The following is a 23,222-nucleotide window of genomic DNA, read 5'->3' on the forward strand; positions in this document are numbered from 1 at the left end:
CAAAAACGCTGGGTAGTTTAGCTGAGTGAAGCGAGACACACTTAGTACCTAGTGACTCCCTTCTTCAGCCTTGGGGTGTTTGGTTCAGAGTTGTGCTTTAGCAGTATTACAAATGCTTCCGTGCTGGAGCTCTTTCTGAGGTTATTCATAAACAGTTGAAACTGAGAATATTAAATCACCAAACGCCGAGAGCCTAAAGCACTTACTGGTAAGCGTTTGTTGATAGTAACCATTTTTTGGTTACCAAATATTAGATCATGTGACCTAGCAGTGAGTGGCGCAGTCTTAAATATGTCTCTGGATGTGCAGATCCTGGAATTTCTGGGACTTTTTAGCGACTTGCTGAGATAATGGGTTAGAATATTTGAGCTATTCTGTCACAGCCATCCTTTACTGCCCGTCATAGAGTCCAAGAATATTAGTGCTAGTGACCAGCCAGGGGTAGCTCAATTTATAGATAAAGAAATTGAAGCTTATCTTGGTTAAATCTCCTGCCCATTTAGTCATTAAAACCCATATAAATAGTAAATGGAAGAGCTGGGACTTGAATCCATGTCTCTTGAATTTTTTTCCTTTGCTCTGTTCCTTACATCATCTTCTCTTGAACACTCGGGTTTTTATTGATTTATTCATCAACAATTCGTTGTTTAATAGGTGGGGCTAAACTTTGTTTTTCACCATGAGTAGTCTGTGTATCATCAACTAAATTAAATGGTAAACCTAAACCTGTGTGAAAGTAAAGTATAACTCTAATCCTTAAGGTATATTTAATAGTTGACTATTTCTGGAGCTTAGAATAATTGATGTGGCCCCAAAGTTAAAATGTGATTAACTCCTCCATCCCCATGAGACCAAACGGGCAGTTGTGTATGACGTTTCATGCTTTTAACCGGGGCTCCTCATTAGAACCACAGAACACAGAAGATGACTTAAGTGACTGTTTCTCAATTTTTCTTATAATGGTGTGTAACTAGTACCATTCTAGGTTCATAGAAAAGAAGGTCATTCATTCCAGATAAAGAATAACTTTTTCTGGCATTGGGGCTTAATACTCTCCATGTTGAGAAAGGTAACTTTCTGTAGGTGCCAGGAGTGATAATCTTACTCCTTTTTAAACAAGAAATTCTATAGTATTGGTGTTTAAGCATCTTGTTTTGAGTAGCAAGAAATTTATTTTTTTATGTCACTAGTAATTTGTAGTTTGAGCGTATCATGTAGTACTTGGTATTCACTGTAAAGCGAAAAGCCTTCTGATACTGTCATAGAAGCAAACCTCTGATATGTGTGAAAAAGACTAGTTTCTTAGTAATCTTTTGGTTTTAGACAGCATGAGGCACTGCTTAAAAAAACAGAAACAATGTGTGGTCTAACTTTTTTTCATTTTATAAGCATAATTTTTTTTTCCAGGTATCTTTGTCTTTAAAAAGATATCTTTTCCCTAGGATCAGTGCAAGTGAGACCTTAAAGCCACTGTTTGTAATTTGGCAGTCTAGTACTATGAAATGTTTAGAAGTTAAACCTCATTTGTAGAAAAGAAATCACAGTCGTAAAAACTTTGTTTTAACCACCATCACCTCTTTAGACTTCCTTCCATATCCTAGTATTGGTTAAATATTTTCTATGCTTGGCATTGACAATGTTGAGTTGTACCTGAAGCTTCTCACCCTTTTGTGCTTCAGAAAAGGGCGTACTGCAAGGACCCACCCTTTCTCATATAACTTAGTTACGATCACAGGCACTCCCCTTGTTTATCTCAGAGATGCCAGACACAGACAGACCCTCCAAATTCCCTTTATCTTTTTAGAGAGCGGTAGGACTGGTATTTTCCAGAAGGGTTAAGAAGGGGAACACTTAAAGCATGCCAAGTGAGTTCCTGCTTTATGGACTACAGTTTAGGCACATGTTTCTAAATGAGGTATTCTTGCCCTTCTGGTCAATTCAGAACTTGGCTGCAAAGTTTTTATAGAGATTGAAAGTTGGGGGAGGGAAGGATACAGCTTTCCCGTGGCACTTAGGCTTTCATAAGATGCCACTGCCATGATGGGGAGGAAGTAAGATAAAGCAAACATTTTTAAAGTATAAGGTTAGCCTGAAGAAACACCAGTAGACAGTTATCTTTCTGGACCAGAGAATAAAGACTTTTAGCTTTACGTCTTAAAGAGTCTATTGGTCTCCTAGGAAATAAAGTGCTTTTTAATAGAGATATTCTACCTTATTAAAAAAATTTAGGTCTCAAGGCAGTTATCAGTGTTTCATCTTAGACTCTTTTTTTTTCACATTGTCAGTCTTTCATTCTATGTATGTTGTTGATCATAATTCAGGTTTTCCTCTGGATCTCTTGCGCTGTGAAAGCCTTCTTGGGTTGGACCCTGCAACTTGCAGCAGAGTTCTAAACAAAAATTACACACTGCTTGTTTCCATGGCTCCTCTCACCAACGAAATCCGGCCTGTCAGCAGCTGCACCCCTCAGGTAAAGACCCCCTGGGAAGCTCACTCTGCTGCCATTTCATCCTTCCTCATGGCGACTTGAAGGAGAGGTTTATCAGTCTTATTAATTCTCAATTTGTGCATAACCCAATATTAAAATCATCAACTCAGAAGGCAGTTTTGTATTTTTTGCTGTTGTAAGATGTTATGTTCAGTTTGTGAGGTATAATTGGTACATTTTATATATCTATTATCTAGTGACTAGTGACACATTCAATTAAAATTTTCTTCTTGAATGCAGGATTTTAAAGAAAATGTTTTTTGCTGCTCTGAGGAGGAAACCTGTATTACCTTGAGGGATAAGATACATTTAATTAGGAAAAATGAAATATTTTGGAAGTGGCACTGTGATGCTAAATAGGCTGAAAAGAAAAGATTATGCTTGAAAGCTAGAACTCTGGTTATCTTTAAAATCGTGAAAATGACTTCTGGTCTTTTACTTTTAAAAAATAGATCAGTTGCGTTTATTTGTATACTTAGCAAGGCCATTGTGACATGTACCATTTTCAAAGAGTGAGGTTTGTGCTCTGTTCTTCAGTGCTACATCCTTCCTGGTTTCCTAGATGTGCTAGGTTTAATGGTGTAGAAGAAAGGAAGGGATTCTTGTACCAGGATGATTTTGCTGGCTGTGCTGATCTAGCTCCCTCAGTGCGCCCACTCCCGCCTTACCCCAGTTTTGTCCTCTGTTCAGGAGGAGTGATTGTAGATTTGCAGCCCCCGCAGTGTGTGCGCGCACCCCCCCACCCCCACTCACTCTCTCTCTCTCTCTCTCTCTCTCTCTCTCTCTTCCTTCTGTTCTGTAACACGGCCTCTGGTCATAGTAGGAATCCATGAACTGGATGAATGGTAAGATGGATGGAAGGATAGATAGTCCCTTTTGAGAAAAACTATTAATGATTGTAATAATTAACACTTTGATATAGAGCTTGTTATGTACTGCCAGGTACTATTTTAAACCTTTAACAATGTCCTTAAGAGATAAGTATTTTGTTGCCATGTTACAGTTAAGCAAAATGAGGCACAAGAGCGCTTAAGTAACCTTAGGTGAGATAGGGCTGAGGGGATGAAGCCAAGATTCAGACTTAGGCCATCTACTCCAGAGTCCATTCTCTTAATTGCAGTGATAAGACCTGCTTTCTCAATTCCAGTGTAAGTTTGAAACTGAATGGATCCTTTAAAATGTATCTTCATAAGGATAATAGCAGTTAACACTTACATGAGGCATTAGCTTTAAGAATATACTTGGTCATTTGTGAAATTTGGCTTCTTTAGATAAGGGTTTACAACTTTATCTTACCTGTTTTATGATTTTAGCATATTGGACCAGCTATCCCAGAAGTCAGTTCTGTCTGGTTTAAACTGTACATTTACCATATCACCAGGCAAGGACCACCATCTCTTTTGCTGTCCAAAGGTACAAGACTTCGAAAACTGCCAGATATATTCCAGGTATGTTGAATGAGGTTTTTTTAAAAATCATTTTTAAGGAGGATAGAAACTGGTAAGCAGTATTATAGATAACTCTCTTTTGTTTTTGTTTCTAAATGCCATGCTATGTTTTATTCATTTCTTTCCCATAGGGTTATGATCGATTACTAATAACTTCTTGGGGTCATGATCCTGGGGTTGTTCCTACATCAAATGTGCTCACGATGTTGAACGATGCTCTAACACATTCGGCGGTTTTGATTCAGGTACAGTTACCTTATTTGAAACAGTCAGTTTTGGATTTTTATTTTAAAGATCATAATTTGTCTAGCTTTCTGCTGAGTCGCAAACAGACATCAGTAATTTGACATTTGTAAAACTGAAATGTAAGGAAACAGATCTGCGTTTTAGTCCTGGCCTTTGTCTAGCAGCTTGGAAGTGGTGGAAACAGCAAAGGCTTTGAAGTTAGACCCAACTTTGAGTTTCAGCCTCATCTTTTGCTACCTGTGTGGCCCTATTTTTTTTTAATAGTAGCCTTAAAATAGAGATACAGTTCACATACCACATTCCACAATTGAATTCTGTGATTCAGTGGTTTTAGTGTATTCACAGATGTCTACAGTCAGCACCACACTCATTTTTACAACATTTTCCTGGACCTTTAGTTCTCACTCACCTATTCCACTTTCACCCCCACCCCCGCCCCGCCCCAGCAAGACTAATGTACTTGCTGTCTCCCTAGAATGCCTGCTTGGGGCATTTCAGATACATGGAATCATATAATATGTAGTCTTTTGTGACTGGCTTCTTTCCTGTTGTCAGGGTTCATCATGGAGCATGAGTACTGCATTCCTTTTCATGGCCAAATAATATCCCCTTGTACGACGAAATGCATTTTGTCTATCTTTTCATCAGTGGATGGACATTTGGATTGCTTCGACCTTTTGGCTATTATGAATAATAATAATCACTGTTAAAAACATTTATGTACAGGTTTTTGTGTGGACATGTTGTCACTTCTTTTGAGTATATCCCTAGGAGTGGAAATGCTGAGTCATATGGTAACTCTGTTTAACTATTTAAGGAACTGCACCATTTTACAGTCCCTCCAGCACTTGGTATTATCTGATTTTTTTTATTATAGCCACCCCAGCAGGTGTGAAGTGGTGTGTAACATTTTAGAGATACTTCTCTTATACTTAGTTTCCCATCTGCAAAATGGAGATGGTAATATCTACTGTGTAACAACAAAAAATAATAGTGACAGCTAATGCCAAGGTAAGCATTTTTAGCCTCAGGATTGTTGAGAGAATGAAATGAGAAGGTGTGTATGAAGTGTGTAGCACACTTTCTAGTATGTAATAGGTTCTTTGTAAAGATTTCATTAATTCATTGAACTAACAATTGTACTTGCCATATTCTGTACTAATTAATGTGCATATACAAATAAGATGTGGTCCCTGTCTTCAAGAAACTTAAAGTCTGGTGGGAAAAGTTGCATAAGCAGTCACTTCCATTTTTTTGCTGATTGCTGAAGAGAGTTATACATATACAGTGCAAGCATTAAAGAGAAGTATCCTTCTAGCCTTGGGACAAGGACAGAGGCTTAGGGAAAGCTCCTTAGAGAAGATGAGACCCAGGCTAAATAGAAAAGGCTGATTTAGAGGAGAGCAAAGCCAGGCAGAGGGGTCAGCATGAATAAATCTCTGGGTAGAGATTTTATTTCTTTTTCTTCATAACTATTTCTCTGGTGCCCCAGAATAGTGCCTGACTCATAGAAGTTGCTCAGTGAGTGTTTGTTGAATAAATGAATAGGAATACGAAGTGGGAGCATGTGCTAGGGCCTGTAAGCTGTTCTGTAATTTTGAGGAGTGAGCTGAAGTATGATGGGATGGTGGTCAGAGATGAGTCTGGAAGAGTAGGCAGGCCCTGGAGGGCAGTGGACCTTAACTGTCCCACTGTAGTGCTTAGACTTTCCCCTGTAGATTGATGGCAGCCAGTAAAGGGTGCTGAGCAGGGGATTAACATGGTCAGTTTTGATTTGGAAGATCAGCCTGAAGACTGTTGAGAATGGCTGGGTGGGAGAAGACAGGATTAGGATTCAGTGTTGGAGACCAGATAAGAGATGAGGACAGCCTAGGTCACGGAAGTGGTTATAAGAATGAAAAGGAAGAATTATTACAAATACAAAATAAATAGAATTGATCGGATGTCTGAGATGGATGTGGGAAGAGGAAGAATGATTCCTGAGGTACTTGGCTTTTGAAAGTAGAAGAATGATGATACCACACAGAGCCGGTTTATGGGGGCAGATGAGGTGGTGTGTTTTGGGCCTGTGGGACATTTGGGTGGTGGAGATATTTAGGAGGTTATTGAAATTATTCTGAAATTCAAATGAGAGGTCGAACAGGAGAGATTGACTTGAGTGTCAGCATCAGCACGTGGATGGTAGTAGAAACCGTGAGACGATGCATTAGCCAGCCAGGGCAGACATGAAGTAGGGGTGGTGGGGGGGATACATAGTAGAATGGGTTAGACGTGGACTGAAGGGTCAGTCTGCCTGAATTCACATCTTGATTCCACCACTTATTGGCAATGTTGGGCAAGTTAAATAACCTCCGTGAACTTCAGTGACTTCACCTGCAAATTGGAGATAATAAAAGTTCTTACCTTGGGCTTCCCTGGTGGCGCAGTGGTTGAGAATCCGCCTGCCGATGCAGGAGACACGGGTTCGTGCCCTGGTCCGGGAAGATCCCACATGCCGCAGAGCAACTGAGCCCGTGAGCCATGGCCGCTGGGCCTGCGCGTCCGGAGCCTGTGCTCCGCAACGGGAGAGGCCACAACAGTGAGAGGCCAGCGTACCGCAAAAAAAAAAAAAAAAAAAAAAAAGTTCTTACCTTTATACGGTTGTTGAAAAATGACTGAAATGGATGATCTACGTAAAAATGCTTTAGACCTTTGTTTAGCGTGTCGGAAGATCTCAAAAAATGTTCGCTGTGGTGGCAGTGGTGGTGGGAGAAGAGTAAGAGGAGTTTTAAAGTGTCGTTAAGGAGTTCTGCCTTTGCTAAAAAAGAGTGCCTCTTTTATTAAATTTTATGGAAAAATTCACCGTGCTGGAACTTAAAACACAACAAAATTAAGATTTTGATTAAAACCATGTTTTTATAATAGCCATCTTGTTTAGGGTTGAAATCATAAATGTATCAGTGGAATAGAAGCAAGACGGTAGAAATATATTCAAGTTGTTATATGAACCAAATAAATGAATGTGTTTTATTCCCTGAAATTATTTTTTTTCTTTTATGTCGTGGTATCTTGAATTTGAATAATGTATGGGTCTCTTTTAAAGGGAAAAAAAGTATAAATCCCCAGTATTAAATTTTCTATTATAACGATTTGAAATACATATAAAATTAAATTCTTCATGCTTATCATTCTTACACAACTGCAAAACCAAAGTAAATTTAGGAATTAAATACAAAAGACTTACAAAATTTAAATGAACAACATTAATTGAGTGTGATGGATGGAAGTAAATTATTATTTGTAATGTGGGACTGGCGTGGTTAGACTCCTAGGTTTTTTTCAGTTTAACTTTTGATAGTAAATTCACATGATTCAAAAATTAAAACACTATTAAAAGATGCACAGAGAAAAGTACCACTGCCCTTCTAACACTCTACCCAGCGCCCACTCCCTAACTCTCCTCCAAATCAGACAACCACGTTAGTTTTTGCTGTACCCTTCTAGAATTTCTTCATGCATGTGCAAGCAGTTACACACTGAGATGCCCTATGCTTTTTCCACTTAGCACTTGGAACTTGCTGTTTCACTTTGTAGAGAGCTTGCTCTTTTTTGCAGCTGCATTGAAAATACATAACATTAATTTATTTAATCAGTGCCCTACTGACAGGCATTTTGGTTGTTTGCATTCGTGTATAATTATGCTGCTGCAGCAAGTAATTTTCAATGTGTGTCATTCAGTGCAGGTTTTTGAGATTTACATTCCTAGTCCATGGCATGCCAGGTGACCATGAGGATCCTCCACCACTTTTCTCTCTCAGCACTGCAACTAACCCTTGTGTGAGTGCACTTGATCTCATTCAGGCTTCACTTGGCTGACACCAGATTTACCTGATTTTTCATTAGCCCATACACTCAATTTGAGACACATTGCCTTAATAGGTTAATATAGACTTAAGATTGTCTTTACTTGCTGGAGAAAAATAGAAAATTGTTGAGAGCATTTTGATGGAGTATTAATGTGGAATACACCATCATGAGGCACAGTCTCGTTTATTGTTTGAGTATCTACTATTGGAAATACAGGGTTTGCGAATACCTTTCAACTTGTGTTTTTTCGTGTTTAGGGACATGGTTTGCATGGGATAGGAGAAACTGTCCACATACCTTTCCCATTTGATGAGACAGAACTACGAGGAGGTACCTTAATTTTGAGTTGTATCCATTTGACTTCTTTATGATTAATCTTGTCCACAATTTGGTGGAAACATAGCAGGAAGTAAATTCTTAAAATTTTTAAGTTCTAGGGTCTTAAAACTATTCTGCTTTTAAAGAGTATTGGCAAAAGGTAGTTTTCTGTCATGTGCCTGTTCCTACAAAGAACTAATAGAATAAGACTCATTTAGGACCTAGGCCTAGAAGGAATACTAGTCTGTCTTGGAGATGAAGAGACTAAGTAGGTAGCTACGTAGATGGAAGACTAGGTTTTCTGTATGTTTGGCCTTTTAGCTTCCTTTTATTGTTTATTTATTTGGAGGTTGGGGGAGAAGACAAGTCATAGGGAAGATTTTATGCTTAGAAAGTTGATTTTTTTTTTTTCCCCCAGCGTTACATACTGTTTTTTTTCAGGGGCTTATGGACACTAATGAACACTTGTATACTAACTTACAGTTTACAGAGAACTTGCATATATTTCCTGTTTCGGCATTTTTTTTTTTTTTTTTACAGAAGCAAATTTTTTTTAAAAAACTTTTATTAATGGTCAATGTGTTTTGATTTAAGTTTGTGCTATAGTATTAGAAGCCCCAAATCTAGAGTCATTGTGTAGATAAAATGAGAAAGCACTAATTTACTTTTTAATTAATTAATTAAACTTTTTTTTTACATTTTATTTTTCGTATTAGAGAGGACTTGAGTGAATAGCAAAGTTTGAGCTAAATTTAGCAGGTTTGAATCCAGGGTGAAAAGCCTGTTTAATGTTATCTCTTTTTAGAATTGTGAGCTACAATACATTTGATGAAAGATGCTCAGAGAATTTCTATAAACGTGAAATCATTCTTCCTTTTGTTTAATATAAAAATACCTTTCCTCTGTTGAATATTAAGAAAGTATGTATATTCAAAAGAAAAATACTCTCTGATTAAAACTTATGTATATTTATATAGCACTTGTGTTTCCTGCTCCATGCAAAACTTTCATTCTCTGATCTATCTTTCTTGTTCTTAAAATATTGCTTGGAATTTTAGAGAGCAGTAAATTGTTCAAGTAATTTAACTTAATTCATATAAGAACTTTTCTTCTAAAATGTTAGTCACCATTGCCCCTCCTCGCCCAAAGCAGGGAAAAGGAAGAAGATTTTTATAAGTATTTTTTCTTTTCCACATGGCTAGGCTGCAAAAGCCTCACATTTGAAATTAAGTGCTCTCTTTTGGCTGTTGTGAATAAATGTGTACAAAATTTGGAGAAGAGAGTTTTCTCTCCCAAAAAATAGCCCCTATTCAGAAATAAATATTTCTCTGCAACTAAAGTTTGCTAGTTAATTCTCTGATACTTTATAAATTCTATGGAAAAATTTATTGTTCACCAGAAGATACAGGATAGTGACAGCAGGATCTTAAAAATCACAAAATCTCAAGAACTGATGAAGAAATTTCTTGCCTTTGGAGATTACTGTGCGAGTTCTAAAAAAGGAATATTCATATTTGGTTATAGAGCATCTTTCTCTTTTGTAAGTTCACATATTTGTGAGAATGAGCTGATATTTAAATATTGGATATAATTTCAAGTACTTTGTTAGCTTTAGTTTCAATAAGAATACTTTTAACTTTTCTTAAATTAAAAAAAAATATGTGTATTTAATGCATTTCCTGGTAGAAGCCCACTAAGTATTTGAGGCAGAATAGAACTACAAAAGAGAAGCCTAGAGAATTTGCCACTGACTGGCCCTATTTGATTACTTATCAGGTCCGTTGTTTTGCTACATCAGTTGCCTTCTGAAGTCTACAAATATGTTGTATGTGTACAGCATCCTTTTTCATCCACAGATATTTCTTCATTGGAATCAATCTTGATAAAATATAAAAGTAGTTCTAAGAATTGTTTAATAAAGGGAAAGTATATTTAAGTTTTTGGTGTTTTGTCGTAAAACTATTTACTTATAATGTGATGTCAACCCTTTGTTCTTAGAGTTTACGCGTGTCAACATGGGTGTTCATAAAGCATTGCAGATGTTAAGGAACAAAGTGGACTTGCAACATTTTTGTGGATATGTCACCATGTTGAATGCTTCTAGCCAACTTGCAAACAGAAAACTCAGTGATGCTTCTGATGAGAGAGGTTAGCCAATAGCTGGGTTCTTTGAATTAAGATAACTGGTACTGAGTTTATCACAAGCTTAGTATTTAAAAAGCATGGGTACCTTTGTGGGGATGTTGACTTATTTAATACTTAATGTTTTTCCACTGAAAGATGAGAAAATATTCTGTGATATCATTGGGACAAATATCAGTTGTTCAAATGGAGAAACTACTAAGCATAAATAAAGAAGTGAAGACCTGGGGTTGGAATACAGAATGGTTTGGGGGTTTTAGCCCTTTACTGTCATATTTACGTTTATAGGCTTTCAGTTAAGTTCCTTTATGGAGTGATGGTTTCAAAACTTTAGTCTCTTTGTAAAATTGTTTTCAAACTAGAATGAGTAGTTTTTCCCTTTCAGCTTTCCTCTTTCTATCAAGGCACCATTTTCTTGTTATGCAGGCCTTAAAAATCATATCTTTATCTCATCCTTCTCCTTTCCCACTCAACCCTGTTAGTTTCCAAGTTCTGTGAATTAGTCTTTAGAAATGTCTCTTATATCCATTTCTTTCCCTCTCTCTTTAATTCTCTGTAACTGCCACTCTAGTGTGAGTTTTGATACTTTATACATGTTTTATTGCAACCATTTCCTGCTTAGCCTTCCTGGCCTCATTCTCTTCTTTCTGTCTCCAGCCTGTCCTGCATATTGACAACAGCTAATTTTCCCTAGATACCTTTTTCTTTCTAATTTAAAAATTCATTTTCAAATCACATTCTCATAGTTACTAATTGTTTCTGTTCTGGCCTAATTTTGGCTTGTATGTGGCTTTGGTTGCCGTGATGTCACCTCTGGTCCATGACTCTAGGGAACCTTTGAATTCAAGTCTCTATCATTGATTGACTGTATTCGCTGAACCTCTTATTTTGAAATCCTGAGAAAATATGATTGATTGCTAGCCATCCAGTGGATTGAATTAGTATCCACTCCTGGTCCATTTACCTTTGGCCAGAGGAGTTGGGTAACTTTCAACAGTTGACTGCCAGGCATCACAGGAGCATTTTTAGAGAAGAGGGCTGTGGGTTAGGCAGTCATTTCAATGAATGTCTACTGTAGTTGTCATGTTTTATTTCATTCATTCTATATACACTTACGAAATACCTCCTTAGGTGTTGGAGATATTTCTGTTACTAAGTCCTAGGGTATAAAACCCTGGAAGGAGAGACAAGCAAGGGAATCAGCCTACTGTGTAGTGTTCAAAGACTGAGATATAGGGGTCTGCTTCTTGAAGTGCTAAAGTAGGACAGAGAAGGCATATCCCATCCCAGTTGAGCTATCAGAGAGGCCTCTTAGAGAAGGTAAAGTTTGAACTAAATTTTGAAAAGTGAGGAGTTCGCTTCACACAGGTGATTTTTGTTTATTTGGAGGGTAGCAACCTTTGGGCAGAGGGAGTCAGGCAGTAGAGCAGCTCATCTTGGCCGGAAGAAGGAGCTCGTTGGGCAGCAGTAGATGAGAGGAGAGAGCAATAAGTGAGATCTGGAAGATCTTGGAGGATCTTTCATGCTGAGAGATACAGGGAGTCAAAAAAAATATTTTGAGAAGGAATGATGTAATCAGACTGCATGTTTCTATGGTGATAGAAGTGACTTTAGTAATTCTCTAAAAGGTCTAAACTTGTGTTCTGCCTTTTTAATCCTTGTTTTTTTAGGTCAGGGCTTTACAAGCTCAGTACCATTTATGTTTGGAGCTGGATAATTCCTTGTTGTGGGGGGCTGTCCTGTGCGCTGTTGGATGTTTAGGATCTCTAGACATCAGTAGCATCCCTGCCCCCATTCATGACAACCAAACCATGTCTTCAAACGTTGCCAAATGTTTCTTGGGGGACAAAATTGTCCCCCTTTTAAGAACTACTGCTTTAGGCTAAAGACTGTTCATTGTTTTCCATTGTCATTTCTGTTGCCTGAAGTCTTCTTTTATGTTAGGACTGACTTATTGACAACCTGTGCCAACTACTAGAATCCTAATATTGTGTATGCCCTTTAATTATAAGGAGATTTGGCTTCTGGCTCAGATGTAAATGGGAGTACAGAGTCATTTGAAATGGTCATTGAGGAAGCAACTATAGATTCAGCCACAAAGCAAAACTCTGGTAAGGCTTTAAAAATTATTTGCAAGAAAAATAAAAAATAAAAATAAAATATTTGCAATCTGGGACTAATTTCTGAAGTTTGACTCTTTAGTTAAGTCATTTGGATATCGTTTGTCTGCTCTTATTATAATGGACTTTTTCATAAGTATTTTCTAGGAAATAATTTTATATATTTAGAATAATAATTAAAGTTAGTTGAAATATTATAAAACTATGACCTGAGAATAAAAATGTTTTATTTTTCCTATGTTGATTCTCTCATCTTGTAGATGTCCTGCACTACTTTTTTTGTTTGTTTTTTGGTAACGGAGCACTTTGAGCATCTGTTGAAAGCTGGGTGCCTTCTTCCCAGAAGCACGTACATCGTCAAAAAACACTCTTTCCTGTTTCAGAGATTCACTGATCCCCTCTCTGAGTCTTCTCCCCTGCTGAGCCCTTTGGTGGATGTCAGTGGGGGGTGGGAAGAATCTGTGAAAATCTCTGGAGCTCAGTTAAGAAACCCTGGTCGGTCATAATATATATAAATATATATATGATTAATAACTTTATATATCCTTTTGTAGTTGCCACAGCAGAAGCAGACTGGGTTCCTCTCGAGCTGTGCTTTGGAATTCCACTGTTTAGTTCTGAATTAAACCAGAAAGTGTGCAGAAAAATTGCTACACATGGCCTTTGCAGAAAAGAGAGGTGAGGGTTCATGTTTGTTGTCATCTTTTCATCCGTGAGACTTCTTAAGCTCTCAGTATTAGTTGCTATCTCCTACTTTGTCTTATTTCACACATGATCATAGTACTTGCCTTGCGTTTATTTGTTGATTGAATAAAAATGGCTAGTTTAAGGGTTTGCTATGTATTTTAAAATTAAAGTTCAGTACCTCAGAAATTAGGCACATGCAAGTCTTTTGGACACATGTTTTGGTTAATTATATTTACTTACTTACCCAGATTTGGCAAGAGTATGGTTAAAATGGGCATGCTTATATGACTGTGTGAACCTAGTTTTTTTAATATGTAAATATCTATAGAAATTCTCTCTTTCTTAACATACACACACTCAAATTATGTGAATATTGATTATCTCCAATAGTGGAATTATGGCTGACTTTCTAAATTTTCTTCAGTTTCCACATTTTCTAAAATGAGCACATATTACTTATCAGAAATGACATGTAGGTTTTATCTCATATGCCAACTCTGATCCATTGGGGATGGCTGCTAAGAGTCAGCGTTGTAAAGGTTCTGAGACTGTCTGGTTTAGCCAAAAAGAATATCATTGAATCTGATTGTCCTGGTGTGTGGCTTGGAGAGATGATATCCACAGATCTTGACATCTTTATTTAGGAAAACAAAGTTGGATAATAAATAATTAATTTCATTGGCTCAATGTAGCTTATATCAGAAAATTAAAAGTACTTAACTGACAAATAGTTTTAATAGCTATCCTGAAAATAAAGTATCATACATGAATTAAAAAAAGAAATACTATATAGTTTTAATGATTGCCACTATAATTGTTACCAGTTTACATATTTGAAAAATATGTACCTAAATTTTTACTTTAGAAGTTTTCTTGTATTTAACATTTATATTTGGTAGTAGTTTAAACTTTTAACAGTAATTTTCCAATTTTGGTTATACATGATGTTTTATTTCGAAATGGTTTTTTTATGCACTGTTACTCTATTATTAAAACAAGCAGAAATTTCATTGATGAGAACCATTGAAATTGTTTTTTAAAAATTTTTATGTAATTAACCAAGATGTATATACATATATAAATGAGTTTAAATTGGTAAAATTAAACTCTTGTGAGATATTAGTTCTTGTCCTATTTATTTTAAACTTTTCCCATTTTTTTCAGCCTTCAGAACCTCTTACATTCCAGTAGAAAACTGTCCCTACAAGTCCTTAACTTTGTTCACTCATTCCAGGTAACAAAAACCAAAAAAATCCAAATGGTATTTGCATAGAGCTTTTATAGTATGCAAAACACTTTCATGTTTGTTCTGAGTCTCCACAGCAGTAAGACATGAAATAAACATTATTTCATGCTTATTTATGCATGTTAATTTATAAACGAAGATGCTAAAATTCAGGAAGTTAACTGACTTATACATGATTTCACTGGCCAGGTGTTTAGGAAGCTTGGACTGTTCTGTGCTGGTGCTTCATTAAACAGAAATGTGTTAAGCATCTGCCATGGGCCATGTACCATTCTAGGTGCTGGTTCTTGGGTCGGTACACTTCCATTAATATCTGCAGTGATTCTCCATTGCTGAGAGGGGGTTGTCTGTTATGGTAGTGAATGCCAGTGCTCTAGACCTTTTATCTTCCCCCCAAGGAAAGAAAGGATACTCTAGACTTGATTTGCAGATAAACTTTTAGAATGGAATATTTTTGTTTGGTATATCTGTTCTAACATTATGAAATCAGTATTTTGGAGTTTGGTTTCATTCATTCATTCTTTCAATAAATGCTTGAGTCGACTCTATGCCAGACCCTTTACCAGGTGCTGGGGAAACAATGATGTCTAAGACAGTAATGGAGCTTAAGTGTTGTATGAGACCATAGTCGAGTAAACATCGAAATATGTGAAGTAGTTACAGATTTCAGTAAGTGCTTTGAAGGAGCCAAGCTCCTTCAAATCTGATGGAATCCAAAGGTAGACCTAATTTAAATAGGTAGAGATGATGCATAAGCTGAAACCTAAAGGATGGGAAAGAGTATTCCAGGCCGAGGTTAGTAGGTGCAGAAGTCCTGTGTCAGGAAGGCACTCGGCCTGCAAGGAAAGGAGAAGGCCAGTGTGGCAGAAGCCTCGTGAAAGAGGGATGATGGGAAGAGGTGAGGTTGAAGAACGGAGAGCCTTCTAGAGTATGTTAAAGAATATGTATTTTATGCTGAGTGCAAAGAGAAACTATTAAAGACTTTTAACAGAGAATGACATTATTTTTAATTGACTCTTTTAAAAGATTAGTTACTGTTTAGAGAATAGATTAAAAACAGACAAGCACAGAAACAAGATAAGTTCGGAGACTGCTCTAATAGCCCAAGTAAGAGATGTTGGTGGCCAAACACCCTTTTTCGTTTAAAAAAAATTTGCATGTATCCATAATAAAGATTTGTTTATTACATGTATATACCGTTAAACATGTAATAATATAATAAATTATGTATATTATAAAAGATACACAAAACCAGGAATTTTATCGGATGCAATAAGTAGATGCAGGATTTAAAAAATTTTCACGATGGGCTTCCCTGGTGGCGCAGTGGTTAAGAGTCCGCCTGCCGATGCAGGGGACGTGGGTTCATGCCCCAGTCCGGCGGGATCCCACATGCCACGGAGCGGCTGGGCCCGTGAGCCATGGCCGCTGAGCCTGCGCGTCCGGAGCCTGTGCTCCGCGACAGGAGGGGCCACGGCAGTGAGAGGCCCGCGTACCACAAAAAAAAAAAAAAAAATATTTCACGGTACTGTACCCCACTTTGGAGTGAGTACCCCACTTTGGAGACCACTGGTCTAGACTACGGTGGTGGCTATGGTGAGTGAGTCAAGTAAACTCATTTGGGATACACATTGAAGGGAGACTGATGGAACTTGGTGATGAAATGTGAGGAGGGATTGAGGCTGTGATGAGGAAGGGAAGGATAAAGAGTGATTTTCATATTTCTTGACTAGCTTGAGCGGGGAAGGCTGGGGAGGAGCCAGTGGGGGAAAATTTGAGAGTTTGCTTTTGGACATGCTAAGTGTGGAATTTATGGTGACACATCCAGGAACAGATGTTGGATAGGTGGAGGTTTGAGCCTGGAGTTCTGGGGAGAAGTCTGCTGAATGTGTGACTCTGAGAGCCCTGGGAGTCAATGGATTGTTCTATTGCTTAATGTTGTGTGAGGGTTTTTGTCTAAGAATTAACTTTTTCTCATCCCATATTCTCATAGCGTGTTATTTCTGTTTATTTCAAAGCACTTGTCATCATCTGAGTGTATTAGTCATTTCTGCACGTTAATACCTATCATTGATTATTTTGGGTTTGTGGGGTACAACTTTGCATCTCCTATAGTGCTTTGCATTCCATAAACATTTCTTAGGTAATCAAGGTCTCTCTTTCTCATTAGCTACATTAAGAGGTTTGGTAAAGTGTTGAATAGAATTTTTTTTCTCTTGTTTCTTGATCTTTTAGGAAGGTGCTTCAACACTGGATATTCACACTGAGGCCAGTTTTCCAAGTTTGCTTTCACAGTCATCCTGTGCTGACATGGGAGTCCCACTTCCTGCAAAGAACTTAATATTTAAAGATGGCATCTTAACAGAGTGGAGTGGACGTTCACCTTCCTCACTTCTTATTGCTAATCTCCACTTGCAGTAATTTGGTTACATCATTTGTTGCTTCCGCTTTCTGCCATTTTTCTTTCTTAACATTAGCTTTATATTGCCAGCCACTAAAAAGCATCCTGCTGCTGCAGTGCAGTTCACGCTTAACTGATGTTAAAGTTAAAGTTTGGGGAACATGTTCATGTTTTCTGAAGTTTTCCTCATTATTGCACCTCCTAATGCAACGAAGAGCTTTTTAGCAGTCTGCACTGTATTTTTTACCTTGAGACAATCTGTGTTTCTTTTATAAAACTGAGGATACACTTTATAGGCTTTATGATGACTGTTATGTTTATAAACAGTCACTATGAATATTGCAGTGGTAATTTTATATGTTAGTTTATCAAACATAAATCTTGTTTAATTTTATATTTTGTTACCTACTCTTTAGGGGATCATGGGAAGAGGTAGAAACTCTTCCTCTGAAAAGGCTTCTTGGTATTTAAAGTAGCAAAGCTATAAAATGATAAACATCCATTATTGAGAGATGATCTGATGGGGCATTAAGAATTGCTGTGGATGTTTGTAAGTTATGTATATCGGTTGAACATTGTTGAAGGTGTGTAAATCAGCAGAGTTATGTATGGCTTAACCTTGATTTAGAAGGTCTTAACTCAGACTATGACTGTACATTGACATCTCATAAGCAGCTTTGGAAAACATTCTATTTTTAAACAACATTTATATGTGGACTTCAGTTGTTGCTCATTTTGGGCTTTATATTTTCATAGAGTCTTTATGGAAAAATAGAATTTATTTTCCACTCTTGTAGCTGTGGCTGCTGCACGTTTTCTCCCTGATTTATTTTTTGTTTAGTAGCTCTACCCATGAATGTTGTGGAATTGGATTTGATGTTTTCAAACCAAGGATTTTGATTTCAGCTTAGAACATATTAGAGGCATTAAGGCTGTGTCTTCTGATCAGACCACTTCAGTGATAAACCTACCGTGAGGACATAAGCAGCCCGGATCTTAAGTTTATGTGACTAGTTTTAGAAGAAATGATAAAGAAAAATTGAGTAATTTCAAAGTGTTTCTTGAGTCATTGATTCTTTTAGTATCTCAAATGTTGATTAGAATAATTGGAATCACTTTTTAGATTTCTCAAGTTACCTTCCTTGGGAAGTTTGTGCAGTGTTACATAGTTTAGTTTAGCTCTTCTCATAGGATAATGGTTTACTGGTTTAAAACTAACCAAACTAACTGGTCAAACAACATATCTAAAATATTTAAAGCATTAGAAAATTTGGGAAGGTTAAACCTAAACATTTTTGCTGATAATTTTTGTTATTTATAGAACTGACATTTGTTTATTTAACATACTTCTGGAGGTATGTGTCTTTCTTCAAACTGTTAACATAACCGTGCATTCAGTACTGTCGCCTCCCTATTGAATATTTTGGAGCAGGTTACCTGTGGCACAGTCAGTGCTGTGTTTTGGGTAAATGCAGTAATGTTTAGTATTCTACTTTGTCTTAATATGAGGTAGAAACCAAGTGTATGTTATAAATGTTTGTGTATAAAAGGAAAAATACTAATATTAAAATAATTTCTTATAACTGTGAATCACTCATTTATTTTTCCAATAATTGATATTGTACATTCCTAGTGCTGTTAGGTATGTATGTAACTTTTACAGTTTTTCAACTGAAAGTTGTAAGTATTTCATTTGATCAGGGCTCTTTAATCTCATTTTCATTTGCTTTGTTCAGATTAACTGTAGTTATTTTATTTATTTCTGTTATTAACAAGCTTAGCCTAAGGTAGTGACATGTACACTAATAAAGCATTGAATGTTTGTAGTTGTTGGTAGTGAACCCAGTTGTTGGTGAATTTAAAACTTAAAATATGGGAGTGATTTGCTGCTATATTTCCTTTGAGAGCTAACAGGAGGAAATAGAACCTAATAAATGATCATGAATTTTAGGGAAAGTACTGAAAAAACATGTAGTCAACTCTGGTTTCTCATGTGAATGAGGAAAGATTCTGATTCCCAGCTGAAGACCTCTCATACTTTTAAGGATGGAGAATCTGCATTTTTAAAGCTGTTTTTAGCAAAATGTGAAAGCCACTTTTATGCTTTACTTTGTGTATTTGGCTTTGTTTCCTTCATACATTAACTCATGTAAAGATGCATCTCTTAAATCTTATGTGTTGATCCTATTCAACAAAAAGGTAATAAATACAGAATTTATTATTTGCCAAAGAAAATTTGTGAAAGAATTTTTATCCCGCTTTTCTGCCAATGTTTAAAGTTAATTTCATTTGGCTTTGTGCTGCCTCCCCTCTTTTCTGCCCTTAAAGTAGCTTAAACCATTGGCAAACTTCAGAAACCAAGAGAAAAAGAAATATTAAAAAGGACATAGAGTTTAGTATGGTACAATTTCACCTCTCACATAAGTCTAAAGAAATGTAACTTTATGTTGTTAAAAAATATATATGATCGTCTGATTTTCTTGATTCCTTTTTTCTTTTAAAGTGTGTAATCATATTTTATTTGTTTGGGGGGGAATATTGGTTTCTTTTAGTTGTTTCCAGTTTTCTTTGCCATTTGTGTTTCTCTTTTATGTTCAGTGTTTCAAATACGGTTTGTATTTAAAGACTTTAAAATACCAAAACTGTAACTGAGCACCGTGGGTTTTTTTTCTGGTTTGCTGTTAATATTATACAGTGAAATGTATAAAGTGTTGTCAATTCGATTATTGACACATATAATATGTTTACAAATAAACTATGATGTTGGTCAAGTTGCTGTGAAAATGTGTATAATCTTCTGTAAGCCCCTTCCTTAATTTTAAATGCAGGCATGCTTTCAGTGCTGACGTTTTCCTATACTTTATTTTAAAAAATAACCTTTTTATTTTATAATAATTTCAGGTGAGCAGAAAAATTGCAAAGGTGGCCCGGAGATATTCCCCGTATCCTCCCACGAGCTTCCACTAATGTTTACAACTTATGTAAACTATGGCACGTCTGTCAAAACTCAGAAATTAACATGGGCACAATAGTATTTACTAAACTACAGACTTTATCTGGTTTTCACCCATTTTCCTCTCATGTCCTCCTGTTCCAGGACCCCGTCCAGGATACCACGTTGCATTTATTTAGTCATCACTGCTGCCTTGGTCTTCACCAATCTGTGACAGTTTCTCAGTCTTTCATGACCGTGACACCGTGAAGCGCACTAGTTGGTGATTTGGTAAGATGTCCCTCAACGTGGGTTTGTCTGGTGTTATATCATGATTAAACTTGAGGTTGTGCTTTATCCTGAAGGATATAGCACAGTGGTCTTGTGCCCTTCCACGCTGTATTATATCATGGGGTACATAATGTTAATAGGCATTATTGGTGATGTTCCTTCATTGGTTAAGGTGGTGTCTACTAGGTTTTTCCACTGTAAAGTATCATTTTTCCACTTTCCATACTCTTTTTTTTTTTTGAAGTGAATTACTAAGTCTAGTCCACACTCAAAGGGAATGAGTAATATCTATATATATTCTTTACAAATTTTCTTAAAGATTTGTTCCTTTCCCCTATTGATTTGATCATTTATTTATATTAGGATGCAATCATGGCTATTTATTTTATACTTTGGGTTAAAATCCAGTACAGTTGTTATTTATTTTGTTGTGCAAATTGTTTTAGCTTCACCTGTTGGGAACTCCTTGCAGTTGGCTCCTAAATCCTTTTGGTGTACCCTCATCTTTTTTTTGACCATAGTCTTACTTTCTAGCAATGCAGGTATTATCTGGATGCCAGCCCTAGAATTAGCCTATTTCTCCAAGGAGCCCTGGTTCCTTTCATTGCAGAATGGTACTTAGAAACCAAGATTGTGGTTTAGGTGTGCTTGCTGCTACTGCATCTGCACCTTTCCAGTGAAATGATCTAAGAGATATAAATATGTATACTAATAAATATATAGGTACACATCTCTATAATTATTTTTAGATCCATCTATCTGTATGTATATTAAACTAATTCTCGTCTAGCACCACAAGGTTCATTCTAGTTATGCCTCTTTGCTTGTTCATAACTTCTTTCTTTGAGGGTGAGAAACCTGGCTCTTTTTATCTACAATTTATTTGCTTATTTGTTCAACCCTAGAATACTTATAAAGTGGTTTCAGAATAGTTAACGTTGTACCCCTGTGAGAAACAAATTGACCAACTAGGGTAGAGTGTGTAAGTACTTTTTTTTCTCTTTAACCTTATAGTATTCACTCATTTTCCAAAGTAACTTAGTTCAGCTCATTTTATGCCCCACTCCCTTCATTGAGGTTATATCATACATTTGTAAAACAGATTTCTTTGTCACACTCTGAATTCCATCTGGGATCTCTCGACATCCCAGCTGATTTTTCACTAGGAAAATTTACTCTGCGTCGTCTTTGACAAACGCAGTCATGTGTCCACTGTCTCAGTACTATACAGAATGGTTCGATCACCCTAAAAATTCTCCTTTGTACTCAACCCCTCACCCCACCCCTCACAACCACTTATCTGTTCCATTCCTATAATTTTGCTTTTCCCAGAATGTCATACACGTGGTGGAATTGTATAATTTGTAGCCCTTGAGTCTAGCCTCTTTTGCATAGCAAAATGCATTTTAAATTCATACATGTTATGTGAGTCAATATCTGTTTCTTTCTATTGCTGAGTATTTCATTGTGTGGATGTATCAAGGTTTGTTTATCATTTAACATTCATGTTCAGGTTTTAATACAAACAATTAATTTTGCTTGGGTAAATACCGACGAGTGGGATTGCTGAGTCATTGGTAAGTGTGTATTTAACTTTATAAAAACTGCCAAACTGTCTTCCAAACCGAGTGACTGTGCCATTTTGCGTTCCCACCAGCAACGAGTGAGGGTTCCCACTGCAATAGTATCTCATTGTAATTGAAATAACTAATTTTCCCAGCGAAAAATGATGTTGGGCATCTTTTTGTTTGTTTGTTTGTTTTTTGTGGTACGCGGGCCTCTCACTGCTGTGGTCTCTCCCGTTGCGGAGCACAGGCTCAGTGGCCATGGCTCACGGGCCCAGCCGCTCCGGGGCACGAACCCGTGTCCCCTGCATCGGCAGGCGGACTCCCAACCACTGCGCCACCAGGGAAGCCCCTGGGCATCTTTTCATGCGCTTATTTGCCATTCATATATCTTCTTTGGTGAAGTATCTGTTCGGATTTGTTGCTCATATTTTGTTGTTGTTGTTGCTCATATTTTAAAAACAAGGTGTTACTGAGTTTTAAGAGTTCAGTAAGTATTTGAGTACAAGTCTTTTATCAGATATGTGTTTTGCAGATATTTTTTCCTTGTCTTTTCATTCTCTTAATAGTGTCTTTTAAAGTAAAGAACACACGTTTTAAATTTTGACAATGTCTGGTTTCTTGCTTGGGGGTTGGTTTGTTTTTTTAAACAGATTGTGCTTTTGATGCTGTTACCAAAAAGCTCATCACCAAACCCAAGGCGCAGAGTTTTCATTTTCTTCTGAAAGTTTTATGTTTAGGTCTTTGACCCATTTGAGCTAATTTTAATATGTGGTACGAGATATTTTAATATGCAGTATGAGATACATGTTTATATTTTCTTCACTGAGTTGCCATTACACCTTTGTCAAAAATCAGCTGATGATCCTATAGAGACAGATTAGATCAGTAGTTGCCTGGGGTGGAAATGGGGGGGCGGTGACTGCAAATGGGTATAAGGCATCTTCTTGGAGTGCTGGAAATGTAAAATTGGATTGCGGTGATTGACGTTGTGTAACTCTTAAGTTTACCAAAAAAAATTGCATTGTACACCTAAATCAAGTAAATTTTATCGTATGTAAATAATACTTCAATGAAGTGGTTTGAAAAAATCAATTGGCATTTTTGTGTGTGGGTCTATTTCTGGGCTCTCAGTTCTGTTTCATTGATCAATGTGTCTGTCCTTTTAATACCATGCTGAAATTGGATACTGTTAGTCATCCAACTTTGTTGTTTTTAGCATTGATTTTGGCTCTTTTAGTTCCTTTGCCTTTCCATAGAAATTTTAGAAACAGCTTTTCAGCATCTACACACAAGCCTGCAAAGATTTTAATCAAAATTATATTGAATCTATAGATCAAATGGAGGAGGATTGATATCCTAACAAATATCTCTCCATTTATTTATAACTTCTTTGATTTTTGTTGGTCACTATTTTGCAGGTTTCTTTTTTTTTCTTTTTTGAAAAGTTTTGAACTACAAATTAAATTTCTTTAATAGCTCTATTCCTATT

The 23,222-nt window shown here is 36.7% G+C and overlaps 2 protein-coding genes across 6 annotated transcripts in view; both read left to right on the forward strand.

The window, feature by feature from the left end:
* FAM91A1 (family with sequence similarity 91 member A1) overlaps positions 1 to 19,713 on the forward strand; it is a 42,264-nt gene extending 22,551 nt beyond the window's left edge. Inside the window, exons 16-24 of the mRNA XM_059042808.2 lie at positions 2,322 to 2,470; positions 3,802 to 3,936; positions 4,068 to 4,181; positions 8,286 to 8,358; positions 10,345 to 10,494; positions 12,501 to 12,599; positions 13,163 to 13,286; positions 14,460 to 14,529; positions 16,777 to 19,713. Of these exons, the coding sequence (XP_058898791.1) occupies positions 2,322 to 2,470; positions 3,802 to 3,936; positions 4,068 to 4,181; positions 8,286 to 8,358; positions 10,345 to 10,494; positions 12,501 to 12,599; positions 13,163 to 13,286; positions 14,460 to 14,529; positions 16,777 to 16,962 (1,100 nt within the window). The 3' untranslated portion in view covers positions 16,963 to 19,713. The remainder of the gene's footprint in view (positions 1 to 2,321; positions 2,471 to 3,801; positions 3,937 to 4,067; positions 4,182 to 8,285; positions 8,359 to 10,344; positions 10,495 to 12,500; positions 12,600 to 13,162; positions 13,287 to 14,459; positions 14,530 to 16,776) is intronic.
* A 159-nt stretch (positions 19,714 to 19,872) lies between these two features.
* The window catches only part of FER1L6 (fer-1 like family member 6), a 185,094-nt gene continuing 181,744 nt past the window's right edge, over positions 19,873 to 23,222 (forward strand). For all 5 annotated transcript variants that reach the window (XM_067017461.1, XM_067017462.1, XM_067017464.1 and 2 more), the window contains exon 1: positions 19,873 to 20,165. The gene's annotated coding sequence lies outside the window, so the exon portion shown is untranslated. The remainder of the gene's footprint in view (positions 20,166 to 23,222) is intronic.

This window comes from Kogia breviceps, chromosome 17, assembly GCF_026419965.1.
Source record: "Kogia breviceps isolate mKogBre1 chromosome 17, mKogBre1 haplotype 1, whole genome shotgun sequence".
NCBI classification, from domain to species: Eukaryota; Metazoa; Chordata; class Mammalia; order Artiodactyla; family Physeteridae; genus Kogia; species Kogia breviceps.